The sequence below is a fragment of the Hordeum vulgare genome, chromosome 1H (genome assembly GCF_904849725.1).
Source record: "Hordeum vulgare subsp. vulgare chromosome 1H, MorexV3_pseudomolecules_assembly, whole genome shotgun sequence".
In the NCBI taxonomy this organism is placed as follows: Eukaryota; Viridiplantae; Streptophyta; class Magnoliopsida; order Poales; family Poaceae; genus Hordeum; species Hordeum vulgare.
This window is the reverse complement of record NC_058518.1, coordinates 491,086,862-491,105,709: the sequence shown is the minus strand read 5'-3', so window position 1 is coordinate 491,105,709 and position 18,848 is coordinate 491,086,862. Positions and strand designations below refer to the sequence as shown.

The 18,848-nt window shown below is 43.9% G+C and overlaps 3 protein-coding genes across 3 annotated transcripts; 1 reads left to right on the top strand and 2 right to left on the bottom strand.

Annotated features, from left to right (window-relative positions):
- Nucleotides 1–3,531: 3,531 nt before the first annotated feature.
- LOC123448982 (putative leucine-rich repeat receptor-like protein kinase At2g19210) lies at nucleotides 3,532–8,794 on the top strand. Its single transcript, XM_045126045.1, has 11 exons — nucleotides 3,532–4,034; nucleotides 4,139–5,191; nucleotides 5,413–5,554; nucleotides 5,724–5,795; nucleotides 5,922–5,993; nucleotides 6,088–6,168; nucleotides 6,261–6,424; nucleotides 6,518–6,786; nucleotides 7,084–7,218; nucleotides 7,391–7,448; nucleotides 7,548–8,794. Exons 1-11 carry the CDS (start codon nucleotides 3,920–3,922, stop codon nucleotides 8,240–8,242), a joined length of 2,856 nt encoding a protein of 951 aa, XP_044981980.1. The 5' UTR covers nucleotides 3,532–3,919; the 3' UTR covers nucleotides 8,243–8,794.
- Nucleotides 8,795–8,881: 87 nt separating this feature from the next.
- Nucleotides 8,882–9,729, bottom strand: LOC123448993 ((R)-specific enoyl-CoA hydratase-like). The gene is made up of 3 exons (XM_045126056.1): nucleotides 9,441–9,729; nucleotides 9,217–9,332; nucleotides 8,882–9,126 (listed from the first exon to the last, which is right to left on the bottom strand). Exons 1-3 carry the CDS (start codon nucleotides 9,717–9,719, stop codon nucleotides 9,015–9,017), a joined length of 507 nt encoding a protein of 168 aa, XP_044981991.1. The 5' UTR covers nucleotides 9,720–9,729; the 3' UTR covers nucleotides 8,882–9,014.
- Nucleotides 9,730–10,444: 715 nt separating this feature from the next.
- Nucleotides 10,445–13,341, bottom strand: LOC123448972 (uncharacterized protein At4g14342-like). Its single transcript, XM_045126034.1, has 4 exons — nucleotides 13,031–13,341; nucleotides 12,455–12,540; nucleotides 12,227–12,350; nucleotides 10,445–10,823 (listed from the first exon to the last, which is right to left on the bottom strand). Exons 1-4 carry the CDS (start codon nucleotides 13,034–13,036, stop codon nucleotides 10,776–10,778), a joined length of 264 nt encoding a protein of 87 aa, XP_044981969.1. The 5' UTR covers nucleotides 13,037–13,341; the 3' UTR covers nucleotides 10,445–10,775.
- Between the last annotated feature and the right edge of the window lie 5,507 nt (nucleotides 13,342–18,848).

The window sequence follows — 18,848 nt, the reverse complement described above, 5'->3', positions numbered from 1 at the left end:
GCTAAGGTTGTGAGTTGTCCACTAGCAGCCCATTTCAAGTTAAGCAAAAGGCAATGTCCTAACAGTGATGAGAAGAAAAAGTAAATGCAAAATATTCCTTATGCTTCAGCGGTTGGGTGTTTGATGCATGCTATGGTGTGTACAAGGCCTGACATTGCTCATGCGGTTAGTACTGTGAGCAGATTTATGTCTAATCCAGGAAGACCTCATTGGGAAGTCGTGAAGTGGATTTTGAGATATCTCTGGGGGCAGCACAAATCTGAAGCTTTCCTTTGGTAGTGGTGACACCAAGATGATTGCTTTTTCAGATTCAGACATAGCTGGAGATGTTGACAGAAGGAAGTCTACTTCAGGTTACTTGGTTACCTATGCAGGGGAAGTGGTATCATGGCAAAGTAGGCTGCAAAAGTGTGTGGCGCCGAATACAACCGAAGTTGCATTCATCGCAGTAACAGAGGCGAGCAAAGAGCTATTGTGGCTGAAACAGTTGGCTTGTGAGCTTGGTTTTAAGCAAGACAAGTATGTGTTGTTTTGTGACAACCAAAATGCTATCCACTTAAGTAAGAATGCAAGTTTTCATTCAAGGTCTAAGCATATAGAAGTCCGCTATCATTGGATTCGAGATGTGTTGTATTCCAAGCAAATGCAACTTGAGAAGGTTCACACCGATGACAATGGGGCTGATATGTTGACTAAAGTGGTGACTAGGAAGAAGCTCGAAGTATGCCGTCGGCTCGCTGGCATGTCTGCCGGAAGGCAGTGAGACCCTCCATGATGTCGGGAGGGGGAGTTTGTTGGGCTAAGTCCTTGCACATGGAGGTGTGTTGACAGCCCAACATCAGCCCATAAGTCCAACACATGTGAGTCGTTGATCCTCGCTGCAACCCATGGTTGAGAGTGCTTTCAAGGGAAGGGGAGCAAGAAGAAAACCCTAGCCACTCCACCTCTGCCTGTGGTGGCTGCCATTCTGAGAGTGAGAGAGAGCACACAAGAGAAAACACAACCTGTTTGAGAGAGGAAGGAGAAGAAGTGGAGGTTCTGTCCAGATTTGGTGCATCTAACTAGACAGTGTTCAAGCTAGTGATTGGAGGCTCAAACGTGTTTGGATCGACCCCAAACTTGGTGAGCTCGTTCCTTACTTTGAGTACTTCGATCTGGTTAGCTAGTTTGAGGATTGGGTCAGTGGAGCATCAGATTTTAGAGTGGTTTTGTCAGCACTGATTGCTGCTGTTTCAGAACAGAGTAGTTTTAGGAGGTTTTCCACATTAAAGCTTGTGTCACATGTGCATGTTGTTTGTGTTATTCCGCTGCTTACTTGTTGGTTGAAGTTGTCCTCAAAGTTCATCACAAGAGAAGGGGGCTGTGTAGTGTGCATATTTATCGTGTAGGTGAATTTGTGCAGTGCATTGTTGTTGTCCAGCCCCAACATAGAGTACCTACACAAGGGGTGCTACCCACCCCTCATCCACAGAGATGTGAAGGCAACCAACATCCTATTGAACGCAAAGATGGAGGCTAGGATTGCTGACTTTGGCTTGTCCAAGGCCTTCAGCAATGACAATGAAACCCACGTTTCCACGAACACACTTGTTGGCACACTCGGATATGTTGATCCAGAGTACCACGCGACGATGCAGCCAACAGAAAAGAGTGACGTGTATAGCTTTGGTGTCGTACTGCTGGAGCTAGTCACAGGAAAGCCAACAATCCTTGCACTGTGGTGAATAGAGAGGCGTCCTCTCATGAATAATGTCGTGTTCCGCACAAAAAGAATCAAATTCATTTGAGAAGTACTCTCCACCACGATCAGACCGGCTCGTTTAATTTTCTTTTCAAGTTGATTCTCAACTTTTGCCTTATAGATCTTAAAGTAGTGTAGAGCCTCATCTTTAGTATTTAACAGATACACATAGGTGGAATCATCTATCAATGTTATGAAATATTTCTTTCCACCTTTAGTCAACACACCATTCATCTCACAAAGATCAGAATGTATGAGTTCTAATGGCGCCAAGTGTCTCTCCTCTACAGCCTTGTGAGGCTTGCGAGGTTGCTTTGCTTGCACACACGAATGGCACTTAGAACCTTTGGCTAAAGTGAAACTCGGGATTAAATTCAGTTTTGCTAGCCGCGACATAACACCGAAACTTATGTGACAAAGACGTGAATGCCAAACTTCAGATTCATTAACACTCGAATGAATATTGTTCACGACTTTATTACAAAAATCTGCAAGGGGAAGACGGAACAGACCTCCGCATTCATAACCTTTTCCAACAAAAAGTCCATATTTCATAACAAATACTTTATTAGACTCGAAGACCAACTTAAACCCTTCTCTACACAGAAGGAAGCCACTAACGAGATTCTACCCACCAATCGGTAGGTTGACAAACCGAAAATACAGTAAAGAAAATACCGTACCCAGATGCACCACTTTCATTGTTGCTCACTATCATATTGGCAGACTTGGAGTCCTGTCCTGGCTTCTTGTACTTATTTGGGCACTTATTGGTTCAATGTTCCTCAGAACCACAATTGAAGCAGCCATCTCCCTTCTTGTTCTTCTTGGAGGTCTTCTTACCCTTCTTCTTAAAGTCGGCATTTTGTTGGACATAATTCTTCCCCTTGGGCTTGTGGGAATTGAAGTTCCTCTGATGTACCATGTTGGCAGCAGAAGGACCTTCGACCGTTTTTTCGTGCGAGTCCTTTGCTCTCGAAATCTGCTCAACACTCAGATGGCCGATGATATCCTCTATTGAGAATTCATGCCTCTGATGTTTCAGAGTAGTAGCAAAGTTCCTCCAGGAATTAGGGAGCTTAGCGATTATACACCACGCGACAAATTTGTCCGGTAAATTGCACTTCAGAACCTCAAGTTATTTAGCAATGCATATTATCTCATGAGCTTGTTCCAGTACGAAACGGTTCTGAACCATTTTGTAATTATGGAACTGCTCCATAACATACATCTCGCTCCCAACATCAGTGGCCCCGAATTTAGATTCGAGCGTCTCCCACGGCTCTTTAACAACATGCACATGTAAATATGCATCAACCAGCTTATCTTCGATCACGCTTATAACTGCTCCAAGGAATAGGACGGTGGCCTCCGCGAACGCCTTCTCCTGTTCAGGAGTGATTGTTTCCATAGAAGTGACACCGGCAAATTTTTATGCATACACCTTACATCCTTGCATACATGTGTACATTTTTTCAGATTTTTTTTAAAACTGAAATTTATGAATTTTGAATTTTTCAAATAAAGAGCTTCATGGAGCTCGGTCTCTAAAATGCCCTACTCAATTTTCTGCTTTGCCTGCATAGAAGTCAGAAGAAGAGGGCTATACGTAAGTTGCCCAAAAATTTATTGTGGGTAACCCAATTATTGGGGCTATTAGATTAAGATCCAACGACCGTCCTTCTTTCTTCTTCCTTCTCCAACCACTTCATTTTTCACAAATTAACTTACCCAAATTACAAATTCATTCAACTCACATATAGCTATTGTGGGAGGAAAGGAGGGCACGGCCACGGCCCCAAGTTCCAGCAATGACGTTAAACCGTTCGAAGGCGAATCAACTCACTGCCTACGTTATTCACAGTTATCGCTCTGTGCAACTCGTGGATAATCATGGGCATCGAGGCTCTACATTACTACATTATCGTAGCTAATGACAGTTAGATAGAGTTGGCTTTCATGCTTAGTTATTGACATACTACACTTCTATATAGTCTTGATTGAGGACGTGCGTGCACGTGTTGACATGGATGGAGCGCCTAAAATCAAGCAAAAAAAGATCGAGCAACAGAACATATGATATTACATTTTAACAGACTATATATACCATATACATATGTGTGTGTGTGTGTGTGTGTGTGTGTGTGTATTACGCTCCATTAGCTGCCGGCGTGTTCGATGGAGGAATCAAGGCCGCGAGCAATGTCGGCTTCGCCATGGCTGTTCCTGCTTCTTCTCTGTGTTTCTTGCGCTACCGGCGTGTTCCAAGCTGGCGCCCAGCCTGACAACAAAGGTATGTAAGCATGCTCTCACAACATTTTTGGAACATTATACGAGCATGTTATCAGAAATCACAACATAATGCGGCGGAATTATACACCGTGTCGTCCAATGCAGGATTTATAACTATAGATTGCGGTCTCTCAGAGGAGACAGGCTACGAGCATAACACCACCAAGCTGTGGAACGCCCCGGATGCTGCCTTCACCGATGCGGGCACGAATCACATCATCTCACCCGAGTACGTCGTTGTGTCCATGGCCAAGATCTGGTACAGCTTGCGCAGCTTCGCAACCGGCATGCGAAACTGCTACACACTCCGCTCCCTCATGCCCGGACTCAAGTACATGATCCGGGCCAGGTTCATGTACGGCAACTACGACGGCCTTGACCAGCCGCCAGTGTTCGACCTCCATATCGGCGTCAACTACTGGCAGACCGTGAACATCTCGGGGCCCAAGGCACCGTACTTAGTGGAGGCTATCGTCATCGTGCCGGACGATTTCGTGCAAGTCTGCCTGATTAACACCGGCGACGGGACGCCCATCATCTCTGGTCTGGACCTGAGGCCACTGAAGAGGACGCTCTACCCACATGCAACTGCAACGCAGGGTCTAGTCCTGGTTGACAGGCGTAACTTCGGCCCGACCGACGCCAACGCCGTTGTGAGGTATCCCCACGATCCACATGACCGGCTATGGTGGCCTAAGTTCGACGGGATAACCTGGGCTAACATATCGACAACAGAGAAGGTGGAGAATAGAGAAGACGACCCATTCGAGGTGCCCACAGCGGTGATGCAGACGGCGATCATCCCTCAGAACGCCTCCCAAAACATAGAGTTCTCATTGTACCCCGAGTTCACCCCTAAAGATCCCTCGCCGGGGTACATCGCCATCTTGCACTTCTCCGGGCTGCAGCGCCTCCCCAGCAATGCTCTGCAAGAGTTCTATGTCAACGTCAACGGCGAGCAGTTGTCTAGCCTCAGCTTCATGCCGTACTACCTCTTCGCCGTCGCCACCTACAACAGCCTCCCCTCCCAGTCCGGGCGCAGCAGCTGCAGTATCACCATCAATGCCACTGCCAAGTCCACGCTGCCGCCGACCATCAACGCAGTCGAGGCGTTCTCAGTCTTCCCTACCACCAACGTTGGCACAGTCTCCCAGGACGGTACGACATACGGAAGACTATTTTCTAAAAATAGTTACTCCCTCCATTTCATAATTCTTGTCGTGGTTATAGTTTGAAAATACTTCTTTCTATGAATTGCAATGTCTAGATTATAAGGACTTCGGTAGTTATTTTTGGATCATACTACAAGCACATACGTGAGCATCCATAATTAAACACATCGTGCGCGCTACTGAACTTTTTTTGTTGTTTAACTTCAGTATCAGCCATCACCAAGATCAAGGCAAAATATCAGGTCAGGAAGAACTGGGTGGGTGACCCATGCGTTCCAAATACCATGACGTGGGATGGGTTGACCTGCAACTATGGTATTGCCAGCCGCCCTCCAAAGATCATAAGCGTGTAAGTAGTTCATATCTATAGAACCCCTAGATGACTACATGAAACTGATCCACCGGGATATTTGTGAGGGGGGGTGTCTACCGAAGCAAAAATGGGAGATATATTGGAGTATGTATAATACTCCTAGATGACTACATGAAACTGATCCACTGGGATATTTGTCATGCAGAAACCTGTCCTCCGGTGGCATCGGTGGTGATATATCGGCTTCGTTTGCAGATCTCAAAGCTGTTAAATACTTGTGAGGAGGAGTTCTGGGTCTATTTTGGCCTCGTTTATAGTTTCCCTGTTTCTGGAGAAGATTTGTGTCCAGTTTTCTTCTTCTGAAGTAAAGGGGGTTTTAGAAAAGTTGTTTCATTTGTTTCAGGTATCTTTCAAACAATAACTTGACGGGCTCAATCCCAGATGCCCTTTCGCAGTTGACTTCATTGACTGTTCTGTAAGTTGAGCAGGTTTTGTAAAATTTTGATCCTTCTCCACCAATTAATTACTTTGAATCATATGTACAAATATTATTTCGTTTCTATATACAGGGATCTATCAGCCAACCAGCTCAGTGGATCCATTCCCTCTGGGCTTCTCAAAAGAGTTCAAGATGGCTCCCTGATTCTAAGGTGAGTTTGCCCCATTCTGTAGAGCTTGTGTGGTTGTCAAAAAAACATCTTATGGTTGATAAATTTCACTAAGCATGTTGATTTTTCGTTAGATATGGTGACAATCCAAACTTGTGTACCAACGGCAATTCATGCCAGCCTGCTAAAAGTACGAGGAGTAGCACGTTGGCCATTTACATTGCAGTTCCTGTGGCTGTGATTCTGGTGATAGTATTGGTGGTACTACTTTGTTGTTTTTTAAGACGGAAAAAGTCAGGTGAGGCTTTGACATGAACATGGCAACTCTCGGACCATTTTCCACATGGGTGAACACAGCTAACGTTAGACGTACCATCCTTTTTCTATGAAGGATCCGTGAGCAACTCCGTGAAGCCACAAAATGAGATGACGATGAGCTATGCGATGGTAAACGATGTTTGTGCTGACAGTTCGTTGCGACTCGAGAGTCGCCGGTTCACGTACAAGGAGCTTCAGATGATAACAAACAACTTCCAGCGAGTGCTTGGTCGGGGAGGGTTTGGGTACGTCTACGACGGCTTCTTGGAGGACAGAACCCAGGTAGCAGTGAAGTTGCGGTCGCATTCTTCCAATCAAGGAGTTAAGGAGTTCCTCGCGGAGGTAGATTCTGTTTAACTGCAATTGATATATGTTTAAAGGTACAAACGTGTGTCACGAAATTACAACAACAACAACAACCAAGCCTTTCAGTCCCAAACAAGTCGGGGTAGGCTAGAGTTGAAACCCATAAGATCTCGAAGCCAAGTCATGGCTCTGGAACGTGGATAGCTAACTTCCACGCATCCCTGTCCATGGCTAAGTCTTTGTCGATATTCCAAACCTTCATGTCTCTCTTAACGGACCCTTTGGGTCACGAAATTAAGGACTGAAATTTGATATGTTATGAATATCATGCAGGCTCAAATTTTGTCCCGAATTCATCACAAGAATCTTGTCTCCATGATAGGCTACTGCAAGGATGGGGAGTACACGGCACTCGTCTATGAGTACATGTCTGAAGGAACACTGCAAGAGCACATTGAAGGTATGCGAGTTGTGTAGCATTATATTATAGCTCGGACTGTTCAGTGTTTCTTCAGAGAAAACATTAGCTCTGGACTTGAATTCCTACGAGGCGATACATTATTACTTGAGCACTTCGAACTGAAAAAAAAAAAGTTGTTATTCACGTTCCAGTGTCAATCTACTTGCAGGAAGCAACCAGAATGGAGCATGTTTGACTTGGACACAGAGACTCCGCATCGCACTGGAATCTGCACAAGGTACGTATGTATATCCAGATTATATTACTAGTTTGCTATTGATGTTTAGTGTTCTCATTTCTCAAGAACCTAAGCACTGGCTGGTCTGGTGATGTGCAGGGCTAGAGTACCTACACAAGGGGTGCTACCCGGCCCTCATCCACAGAGATGTGAAGGCAACCAACATCCTATTGAACGCAAAGATGGAGGCTAGGATTGCTGACTTTGGCTTATCCAAGGCCTTCAGCAATGAGAATGAAACCCACGTTTCCACGAACACACTTGTTGGCACACCCGGATATGTTGATCCAGAGTACCAGGCGACGATGCAGCCAACAGCAAAGAGTGACGTGTATAGCTTTGGTGTCGTACTGCTGGAGCTAGTCACAGGAAAGCCAGCCATCCTACAGGAGGCGGTGCCCGTCAACATAATCCAGTGGGTGCGCCAGCGACTAGCGCGGGGTAACATTGAGGGTGTGGTGGACGAACGCATGCGTGGTGGTTACGATGTCAATGGGGTGTGGAAGGTTGCGGACATCGCACTCAAGTGCACTGCGCAAGCCTCGGTGCAGCGTCCCACCATGACCCACGTGGTGGCACAATTGCAGGAATGTGTCGAGCTAGAGAATGGGCGTGTTGGAGGCAACACAAACAACGGCTTCCACAGCGGTAGCAGCGACGACGACCCGAACTTGAGTTATGATGCCTACACCACTGATCGGTCCACGAGTGTGAACCAGAACAGCACTACATTTGAGATGGAGCATAATGTTATCAGGGTGCCAACAATGTCTACTGGTCCTGCTGCACGTTGATACTTTTGTGTCATTGCTAGTCAGTTCTAAAGGCGGCCATCAATTCTATTGTTTTTTCTCCTTGAAGTGGTATGTGTGTGATTTCTAAACATGTTAGAGTTTTCGGAAGTGAGCCCGCATGTAAAATTGTTCATTAGACATCTGAAGTGTGCTGTTTATAAAGTTTAAACTTTGAAGGAAGACGTCGGGGTAGATGCTTATTGTTTGCTCCCCTTTTGCTTGGTACAACTTGCTTCTGCTCAGTTTTGGAGGGAAAGAGGGAACACATCTTCTCAGGTTACAGCCTAGTGGTTCAAGTTATTCTGTTGAAACTCTTCAGCTCCTAGAAGATTTCAGTTTAAATGTAAAAGGCTCAGATTTGTTATTTTTGTGAACTAAGCAGACTGAGTTGTTTCCTTCCTTCCTCTCTTCACAACAGAGTAGCGGCAGAAATAGTACGGAGTAGCAGCAGGAAGTAGTACTGAGCAGACTGAAGTGACCTACTGAATATGCCTAGTGGTTCAAGTTAATCTGTTGAAATTCTTCAGTTCCTATGACAGTCAGCATGAACACCCAACCCATTGAATGTTCAGAAAACTGAAGTGATCTACTACTCTTTGCTCGTGCTGTTCATCATAACAGGAAGACTGCAACGAACTATTACCAACAAAGCTGCAATCTCATGTCATGTCCCCCAGGCCCGAAGGTTATACGAAGGTGAAAATGGTTCATCATGAGATAAAAGTAGTCCTATTCCAAATTGATCGATCATAGCATCTAATCAACATACTTGTCACTTGATTGCCTCCACGATGAGCTGCAGTGTGGGCAGAAAAGCCATGGCCTCGCCGTCGATGACCAGAGTCTCCTCATCGTCCATGAAGCACTTGGTGGCGAACTTGACGCTGCCCACAGATAGAAATTACCATTAGCTGTCAGCAAGCGCAATGTTAGAAAGAAGAGGAGATAGAAAAAGTGGCGCTAGGCAGTAGTACATGTGCCTTGCGCCGGTGGCCTTGATGTGTAGCGCCTGCACCTGCGCGACCACCTCGTCTCCGACGTACACCGGCGCCGCGAACTTGAGGGACTGGCTCGCGTACACGGCCCCAGGCTGCACGAAGAAGCAGCCGTCAGATCGGGGCGGGATCCCGACGACCAGGCGCCACGCCCACCAGCTGTTCGGCGGAATGGCAAAGAGAGGGGGAGGAAAGGAGCGTACGAAGTGGGAGGCGATGAGAGCGGGGAAGAGGGAGGCGACGAGCATGCCGTGCACCACGCGGCCGCGCTGGAACCCGCCCGTCCCGCGCGCGAAGGCGTCGTCCAGGTGGACGGGGTTGCGGTCGCCGCTCACCCCCGCGTACGCCGCCACGTCGTCCTCCGTGAACCGCCGCCGGCGCGACCGCAGCGCGTCGCCCGCCTTCAGCGCCGCCGCAAGGGTTGCCGCCGTCGACGCCGCGCGGAGGTGAGGGGCCGCGCGCGTGAGGTGAGGGAGAAGCATCCCCGTTAGCTTTTCCTCCCGGCGCCGGGGGGTGTGGGGATGGAGGGAGAGCGGTTACGGCAAAGAAGAACGATGGCGTGTGTGTATGCATCGCGGCCCACCAGCCACCAGGCCGTCCGCCGCTATACTGGACCCGGCCCAATAAATCGAAACCGCCAGCGCTGCTGAGGACTGGAGTTGGACCCGGCCCAAGAAATCGAAACTGCCAGAGCTACTGAGGAACGAGTTACATTTGGTACCATCAGAAATTCAGAGTACAGTCTTCTCAGAAGAAAAGAAAAGGAAATTCAGAATTCAGAAGGCACAAGGAAATTGGATTCAGACTTGAATGTTGAGTAATAAAGCTAAGCCTAGCATGTTGCCCTCAAAAAAAAAACAAGGAAATTGGATTCAGACTCTGTCAAACAGTTTAGCAAGTTAAGCTGCAGGAGATGCAAGGCAATGGTGATGTGGGACAGAGTGAAGCCCCGCGATGTGGCTATGCTTTAAGCCTAGAAAACCAGTTTTAGCCAACAGATTAAATGAATTTACTACCAACATCTCCAGTGAAATAGAGGTAACATATCAGGTACTACGTCTGTAGTTCCTGTAAAAAGCAAATGTGGCGGCTGCCTGCAGACGGTGGTTTGTGCTGCCCCCGCCTCCGCCGACACCGGTAGAAGCAATTAAGCCTGGCAGAGAGGTCAGCTCGCACAAACATGAAAAATCAAAGCATAGCATCTCAATAACATCCCAACTTCAACATGTGCCGCTGCAGTTCGATTGGATCGTTGACAGATAGTAAGATACAGATACGACATCACATTACATTATGCCTTTACAAGGAAAGATAGCCACAGGCGTCCAGATATTAAACTAGTAGGCAGCGGATAAATCGAACCAGCCTGAATGGGATAGAGATCCATTGAACAGAGTACCAATTAAAACAGGGTGCACGGTGCTAAAGATGTTCTGGATGTTCAAAGACAACCACCAAAGTGCCTTAGACTTAGACATTGGTGACAAACAGCATTTGAACACAAGCTGCTGTGGAGGTAGCACTATACTACCAACTCCTCAGTCTTCGTCTCTCTCGGGAGGGAGGCCACAGGGAAGCAGCATTTTCTGCAAGAGCAGAAACACATGGTTTAATGATTTATACTAGAAATACCTCCTCGATACGACTGCTTGTTACATAATTGGACAAACGTGCAAATGGAAACATTGTAGTATGGACAAATACCAGGCATGGAGGGCGACTACATCAGATACTGGTAAATACATTGAGAACTTCAAACTTGCTAAACCAGATGGCAATAAATGAATTTGATGAAACACATAAACAGATCAATAGCATCACGAACATAGCAAAAGGGTTCAAATAGGATATGTGCGCACAACAGGTTGAACTTTTTTTCTTCAATTTTGAGTAAAAATGTTGGTTTATGCATTTAACCACAAGCCTGCAACACGCTAGATATAGCAGTCCTTTTCTCTATCCATACACAATTGCAACCTGAGAAATTATATTCGCATTTTTTATTGCAGAACAAAGAGCGCATCATAGATAGACACTGTCACACTGGGATACTAGAGTACTACACTAATTAATACCACAATAAAATGGGAAGATAAATGATGACATTAGATAACTAGCTTGGCTCTCCTTATCCATATTGCGTAGCAAAGAATGTACACGTGGCTTTTAAAATTGAAGCCTATCTAACAGTAGATGGTAAAATGTGAATTAACAAAATGCAGCCAGCTAGCCTTAAATTAAGGTTCGCGTCAGTTTGAAAGCCGGAAATAATTAATTCAAAGCTATGGTCCAGTATGTTTTGCCTCCGCCATTTAATATAAGGAATAGCCATCTGCCATTTGAATTTGAACCATTTAGATGATGTGGAACCTCTTCAAGCTACATTTTTAACCCTTTGATGATAAACATGTCAATAATTTTGTGTATATTAGGGTAAAACTTATTAACATAAACTCTGAGTATTCTGAAACCATATTTATAGACATGAAGTGTCTCTCATATCACTTCAAGAAAGGGTTGTGAAGCATGTGTTCGCGCAGCAGGTGTATCTCACATCTACTTATAAACATGAAGTGCCACAAATTGTCACACATCACTACACTATTCTTTGGTAGCATGGAAATAAAATAACTTCAAGCTAGATTCTGACAATGATGTATTATGGCCCAATAGAGAAACCCTGCACAGCTACAATTTGCAGCAACAATATGGTATTTAATGAGCTTGCATTGTGATACACTATAACAGCACTTTCATGGTACATGGTCATCATTAAAAAAGGGCCAGTTAAGATGCAAAGAGAGGTTTCATTAACAAAAGCAAGACTAGCTTGAGCATCCCGTCGGTGAAAGCCTAATGCAATCAAGTAACATAATTCAATAGCAATGATAGTTGTAACATATGCCAACCTTTATACACATGTTCAGTTCTACACAATGTGCAGCTAAAACTCAGCAGGCAAGTTACAACACATTGCTTTCGCGCATACCTGCATAAAGTCGTAACGCTCCCTTCCAATAGATTCATTCTCGGCAATGGAAAAATATGCCAACATCGGATAGTGTCCAACATAAGATGCATAACTGTCTCTCTGGATATTTACAGCCCATTCACTGTAATACAAGGAAATGCAATGGTTAATATCTACCAGCCCATGCAAACCAAGAATACCAGTTAGCTAGTGCAACATTTCTAAAACAAGAAACTAGATACTTACAATCTGGTCAGGTCAGCATGCCCTGTTCCGACATACTTGGCTTGAAGATGCTCAAGTTGAGAATTGATGTTGAACCTGTCACTAGCCTTTAAAATAGTGATTCGTATTAGAACTTACAAGCGATACAGTTAAAATGTAAAAAGCTGTTACTAAAGCGACAATGTATTGGAAGACTATGACCTAGTTGGAGCTTTTAAGCTGAAGCAAACTAAAAGAAGACAATAAATCAATCAATGATCAGGTGATATTTACTAGAATTACTAGAAATAAACAAATCAAGAAAACAAGCACCATGATAGTGCAATTCAAGACAAACAACAGCATCTGAGCTCTAAGACTGACATTGTGGCACACACCAGTTAAAGCAACTACTCGAAGCTAGCCACCAATACAAAACGAAAAGGTAAACGTAACAACAATTCTACAGGTATTGAGCACATATAGCACTGGTTTCTGCTTAATACTAGTATAAATCAATTCAGTTAGCAGACAAGAATAAATAGGCCACATATAAAGCCAATCGAATATTTTGGGGAGAATAAGCAACATAGAGAGATTGGGTCAGGGACTACTGACCTGCATGGTGGCCGACGAGTATGACCCTGACCCTGGATGGGAAAGGCGGGAACCCCTGAATCAGATCTGCGGGCGGCGCGAGTGGAGATCGAGAGCGGTGGTGCTCAAGGAGGAGGGGGCAGGGAGACTGAGGAGCTCCAGGAAGGTCGCCGGGGAGCACGACGTCGGGGGCGAGGGAAGGTGGCGGCGGCCGGTGCTCGTGGACGGTCGATTCCGCCGACGAAATCTCGGAACCCTAGCCAGGCTCTGCTCGTCTTATCGGGGCCGCACTGGAGAAGGAGAAGCGAGCCGGCGGGACCCAGTTTGTGCACAAGACACGTAGCCGTAGGTGTGTCGATCAAGTAAAAAACATCCAAGAACGGCTAGGCCTACCAGATTTTTTCAAGGCATTTCCATAATTGATTTTTGTTTGAAAACGGAACAAAATGGCCGTGATAGAAAACAGGGTAGTCCGGTGGCAGTGATATAAAACCCTATTTAAAACCTCAACGGATTATGATAATCTGATTGTGAAGATAGATTATATAATCTGGTTTATAAAAATAATCTAGATAGACATGTTTGAAGACCAGATTATATAAACTATAATACAAGTTTTGCATTGCAAATGACATGCCTCTGGTTTTTTTAAAAGAAGGATGGCGGTGGTATGGATGTAATTATCTTCAACTTTACAAAGGTTATGGATCATTAGTAATTCATAATCTGATTTTAGTTGGGGTAGAGTAGATTATGAGTTTTTAATAATCTTTACATCTAATTTTTATAATCTACATCATAATTCATCATGTTTGAAGACATAATAAATTATAAAAACTGGATTATGTAATCTGAGTAATTCTAAATAAGGCCTAAAACAGTTTGAATTTTATTTCTCAAGACATTGCTTTCACATCATAGTCATTCTTGAAATGACCAACGTATCAACGTTATTTCATTGTGGTTCAAGAGGGTATATATCCTCAGGGCTAGCTAGTTTCGAACTTTCGATTGTAAAATTTTGGCTTACCTACAGAAAATGTGATAGAAGCATCTTCAACGTTGACCGATAAATTCCCTTCTGCATACATACGCGGACAAAAGAACCAGTCCGCAGACACAGATACGAGAATCGGTCGTCCAACGCTGCTCGCATATAATTTAAACTGCATTTCAACACGCGGATCAAAATCATGCAAACCGACTGATGTTCATATAAATCGGAGCACATACGTTATAATTCAAACATTTTATTTCATTGAGAAAAAGAGCGGTCGTACCTAAAACTATCCTACGGCGGCACCGGTCGTCCAATTTGCTTTGTATTCCGTATCGACAACCACATCCTTTGGCTACCGACTCGATTAGCGTCGGCAGGGTTTAAGACCCCTGAAGTGAAGGTGCAGTATTTGAGGAGGAAGAGTAGGACATGAGATACGGGCCGGCGTACTTGGGACACAATGCACTGCCGCCTCCCATGCCCACTCATCCTCGGAGGAGTCCGTGACATGTATGTTGCCGGTGCAGGTGGATGTGAGGGCGATGATGGATATGGATGGTCTGTCATTGTCCTCCTGCCACATGCACCCGCAAAAGTTGGACAATGTTGCGTAAGACGCGCAACTGATGGCGTTCTCGCGCTGCCAACTTTGTGGTGCCGCATGAGCGTCAGATTGCACTGAATGTTCATTACGAATGGTGCGTTGAGCATAGACAGCCTCGTAGAGCGTCACTGCTCCGCAATGAAGTTTGAGTTCATCCCTACCATGGCGGTCACAGCCTCCTCACTTGTGTGCTCGCCGTAGATCTGACCTTCCGCCAGTCAGTGCTGCTTGAGGAGGAACAAGTTGTACCTCTGCTCCTCCTGCGCCTGCACGAATGCCGACATAGGAGCCGGTGCAAGCTCCTCCTCCTCCATCATGGTGGCGTCGTAGTGCGCCTGCGGAGACGCGGGTTTCGGCAAGCACAAGCGTGGGTTTCGATGCAGTGTCGTCGTCCGAGCCCATCTCCATCGTGGGATCGTCACTGGAGACCTCGGGCGAGCTAGCCGACATGTTGTGCTTGGTCCACCTGGCATGGCAGGACTGCCAGCCGGCTGCAAGGGCGTCTGTCTCATGCTTCATCTCTGATGACAGACTATCCCATATAGCATTCCCACTCATGGTCATGGCGGATGTGGTGCAAGGGAGGAGGATGTAGAGCGGATGTGTTGTGGTTTGAATTTACTTGGGTGTGGTCGTCTTTAAATAGAAATTTTCAGTGAGGCCAAACATTTGGGTGCATCAATGCACGACGTCGAAGTTGGTTCGTCGGCCGGGGAGCCTGCTTAATGGAAGCATACAAACAGACGAGCTTTGAACAAACGTGGTAGATATCCGCCCATCTGATCCGATAAATTCCTTTGTGGCGTTGAAATGGCGCAGGCAGACACACGGGACGCTTGTGGGCGGCACTATCGACCAATGTGATGCATTAATGATATCACACGTGAGAGGTTATGTCTGCTTTGGGTCGACGTTAATGTGAAGCGACCACTCTCCAACGAAATGAATGCGGGGAGCTGACGAAAGCTCGGGAACGTGCACGGGCGCGGGTGAAGGTTTTTTGGTGGGTGTGGGAGTGGTTCAGAACACCCGCAACGTCCCCTCACTTTGTGTGCAGTTTTCTGAAAAAAGTGCATCCAGACTGTCTTGTAGACCAATAGAGAACCGTCTTAGATGACAAAACACTGTCTTGTAGACCGATAGAGAACCGTCTTAGATGACAAAACACATTTGGACCGTACACTCCGTACGGCTATGGATGGTTTGATGGTTTGAGTTGGAAATATGTTAAGATAGTAGATCATCCAAGCAAGCGGAATGGTGCTTTCGAGCAATCGCTCCATTTTTAAACGACATTCCTTAAAAATAAAAATAACACGAGATAGGTTCTTGTAAAGCAATTCTCATCTAAAAAAGCATCCATGATTAGTTTTTGACTTTATCTATTTCTTAGTTGCCTGAATTTTAAATTTGGGTCAGTCAATTTCTTGGATGTTTGGATTTTGCTCTGGATTCGTGTTCCGTGTTTTTTTTTTCTGACGTGTGCTGGGCTTTTTTTTTTACTGACCCGTATTTGGGTCAGCTAGGCCAAAGCCCATGAACTATGTGATCCAGCTTCTTCTCTTCCCCTTTGTTTTTTTACTTTTATTTTTGTTTTGCTTTGTTAGTTTTTTTATTTAGTGAGCATTTTTTAGATATTGGGTGAGTGTAAATGTATACACATTAATATTATGCAATATGGGCAGAAATTACCCTATTATATGATTATTGTTTGCATACTACAAAAAGTGTAATTTGGAGCAAAGATGTATGCAAGTCCTTCTAAAACTTTTTTTTCTTTATCTTTCTTCTTTGAAGGGTAATACTATTGCTACCAAATCATTGTTTCTTATTTGAAAATTTAGTTATTATTTGATTTTATTTCTTCTTAAAGGGCAAAACCAATACCACTAACTCATTCCTTCTTAGGAGTTGTCTTTGTGAAAATTTCACAATTATATGCTTATTCTTTCATATTATAAAAGGAGCAATTTCTGCATAAATTATTTGTAATCTTTGTCACTGTTTTTTTCTTCTTAAATGGTAATTCTATTATAAGTAATTCGTCCCTTTTAAAGAAATATCATTATTTTGATTTGGAGAAGTAGAGACGCCATGGATCACAAATGGCACTAATCAAATTTTTTTTTTCATTAAAAACACTTTGCATTTATGAAACAAAACACAATTACATATTTATTCTTGCATATTATAACAAAGCGCAATTCCTGTGGAAATTGTGTGCAACTCCTGGTAGTACAAATGCCACCAATTCAGTTTTCATGAAAAAACTTGATTATTTTGATTTTGTTCTATTTTTATTTTGTTTTCTTCTGGAAGGTTAGTATATATGCCACTAATTTATTCTTTCTTTAAAAACTTCATTATTTTGATTTTTTAGTCTTTGTTTCATTACATTTCTTTTGAAAGGCTTATACCAATGCCACTTATTCATTCTTTCTCAGAAAACTTTATTATTTTGTTTCTGTTTTATTATTTATTTTGATTTTTTTCTTATGAAAGGGTAATACAAATTCCACCAATTCATTCTTTCTTGGAAAAATTTATTACATTTATTTTCTTTTATTTTTTTTGTTTTGTTTCTTATTTAAGGGTTATATCAATGTCGCTAATTCATTCATGCTTTGAAAACTACTTTTGCAGAAATTGCACCACTATATGGTTATTACAGCATAAAATAAATATACACATTTCTATTTAAATCACATGCAATTTTTTCATTATACTCCCTCCGTTCCTAAATATAAGACATTTTAGAGATACCACTAGTAGACTATATACGGAGCAAAATGTGTGAATCTACACTCTAAAATATGTCTATGTACATCCGCATGTAGTTCATAGTGTAATCTCTAAAAGGTCTTATATTTAGGAACGGAGGGAGTAGATTTGATTTATACACGTTCTTTCTTTTTAGGATAATATATATGCCACTAACTTATTCCTTCTTAGTAAACTTTCCTCTTGTGGAACTTTCACTAATAATGCTTACTATTGCATATTACTAAAAATTGCACTTCTTGTGTATAATTGTTTGCCAATTTTTTCATTGTTTTACTAATTTTTTAATGTATTCTTTATTATAAGTGCAATACTGATGCTAGCAATTTCAGTCTTCTTTAGAAAATTTCACGTTTTTTTATTTTTATTTTAGTTATTATTTCTCTATGGTGACACCACCACAAGTATTAGAGTTTCAAGTGATTGACCCTTTTTCTTCTTTTGGTTATCAGTTTAACATTTCATGGGAATAAAAAGTTTGGTAGTTTAGAAAAGTTGAGGTATTATAATAATACTTACAAAATATTTATCGACCGCGGTTTTAGTTACATATGATGTGCGTCTGTGTGTCTTTGGTTTGGGGGGGGGGGGGGGGGATAGTTGGAAGAAAGCCACGTCTAACTATAAATATGCTCGGTAGCAATCTTCCTAATTTTTAGAAAGGCACTGCCGGCTACTCTAAAAGATAATAATTATTTTTTTTAAAAAAAGGAGGATTCCTTTCGGCCTTTACATCAATACGATGCATGTAATAAAAATAATTAAATTCTCTTGGAGCGCCGAAATATACATACACATCGATAGATGATTTTTTGTGTTTGACAAACTACACATCGACAGACATGAACATAACTGACCCGACTCTCTAATCGTCCGTGCTAATCAAATCTCAAACAGACAAGAAATAAAAGAGGATTGCACCGCAGCAATCCGGAATTGACGCCTTGACATGCATGCATGCGTCACGTGCATCACCTTTTGGTTGCCATTTTTTGTCCACAAGGACCACTATCCCAGTGCTATTGTTAAAACTTAAAACAGACCACATATGATATGAAATGCCAGAAAAGACCCCCACCTCTCGTGGCGGCAGGCGCGTCAAGTAACGCGTGACACCTGCTGCCACGGACGGAGGCGGCTGGGACCTGCCGTCACTAGACGAGGCGGCCGGCTGCACAGGTGCGACCTGCCGCCATCCCTCGAGGCGGCCGGCCAGTGTCAGTGTCTGCAAGCATGACCAATCCATCATAATATCATACATGCAGAAAGATTGCAGGCCATGCAGTTCAGAACGGGACAAGCTTCTTCCTTGCTGTATGTTCGTATGCGTCTACAGGTAAGGCTGGCCCCAATGCAGAGAACTTCAGCGAGAACTTCGATTCCACATCAGCAAATATTCCTACGTGGCGTCGATTAAATGAAGAGAGAGAGCTTTGGAGGAACTTAGCTGGTTC

Bases quoted from the DNA above. Each gene is read 5' to 3' on its own strand.
- LOC123448982 (XM_045126045.1), top strand. From the start codon at position 3,920: ATGGAGGAATCAAGGCCGCGAGCAATGTCGGCTTCGCCATGGCTGTTC. The intron at 4,035-4,138 runs GTATGTAAGCAT...CGTCCAATGCAG, and splicing joins CGCCCAGCCTGACAACAAAG to GATTTATAACTATAGATTGC. The intron at 5,994-6,087 runs GTAAGTTGAGCA...TTCTATATACAG, and splicing joins TTGACTTCATTGACTGTTCT to GGATCTATCAGCCAACCAGC.
- LOC123448993 (XM_045126056.1), bottom strand. From the start codon at position 9,719: ATGCTTCTCCCTCACCTCACGCGCGCGGCCCCTCACCTCCGCGCGGCG. The intron at 9,333-9,440 runs GTACGCTCCTTT...TTCTTCGTGCAG, and splicing joins CTCTCATCGCCTCCCACTTC to CCTGGGGCCGTGTACGCGAG. The intron at 9,127-9,216 runs GTACTACTGCCT...ATCTGTGGGCAG, and splicing joins GCCACCGGCGCAAGGCACAT to CGTCAAGTTCGCCACCAAGT.
- LOC123448972 (XM_045126034.1), bottom strand. The intron at 12,351-12,454 runs GTAAGTATCTAG...CTTGTATTACAG, and splicing joins CATGCTGACCTGACCAGATT to TGAATGGGCTGTAAATATCC. The intron at 10,824-12,226 runs GTATGCGCGAAA...CTGCTCTTGCAG, and splicing joins AGCGTTACGACTTTATGCAG to AAAATGCTGCTTCCCTGTGG.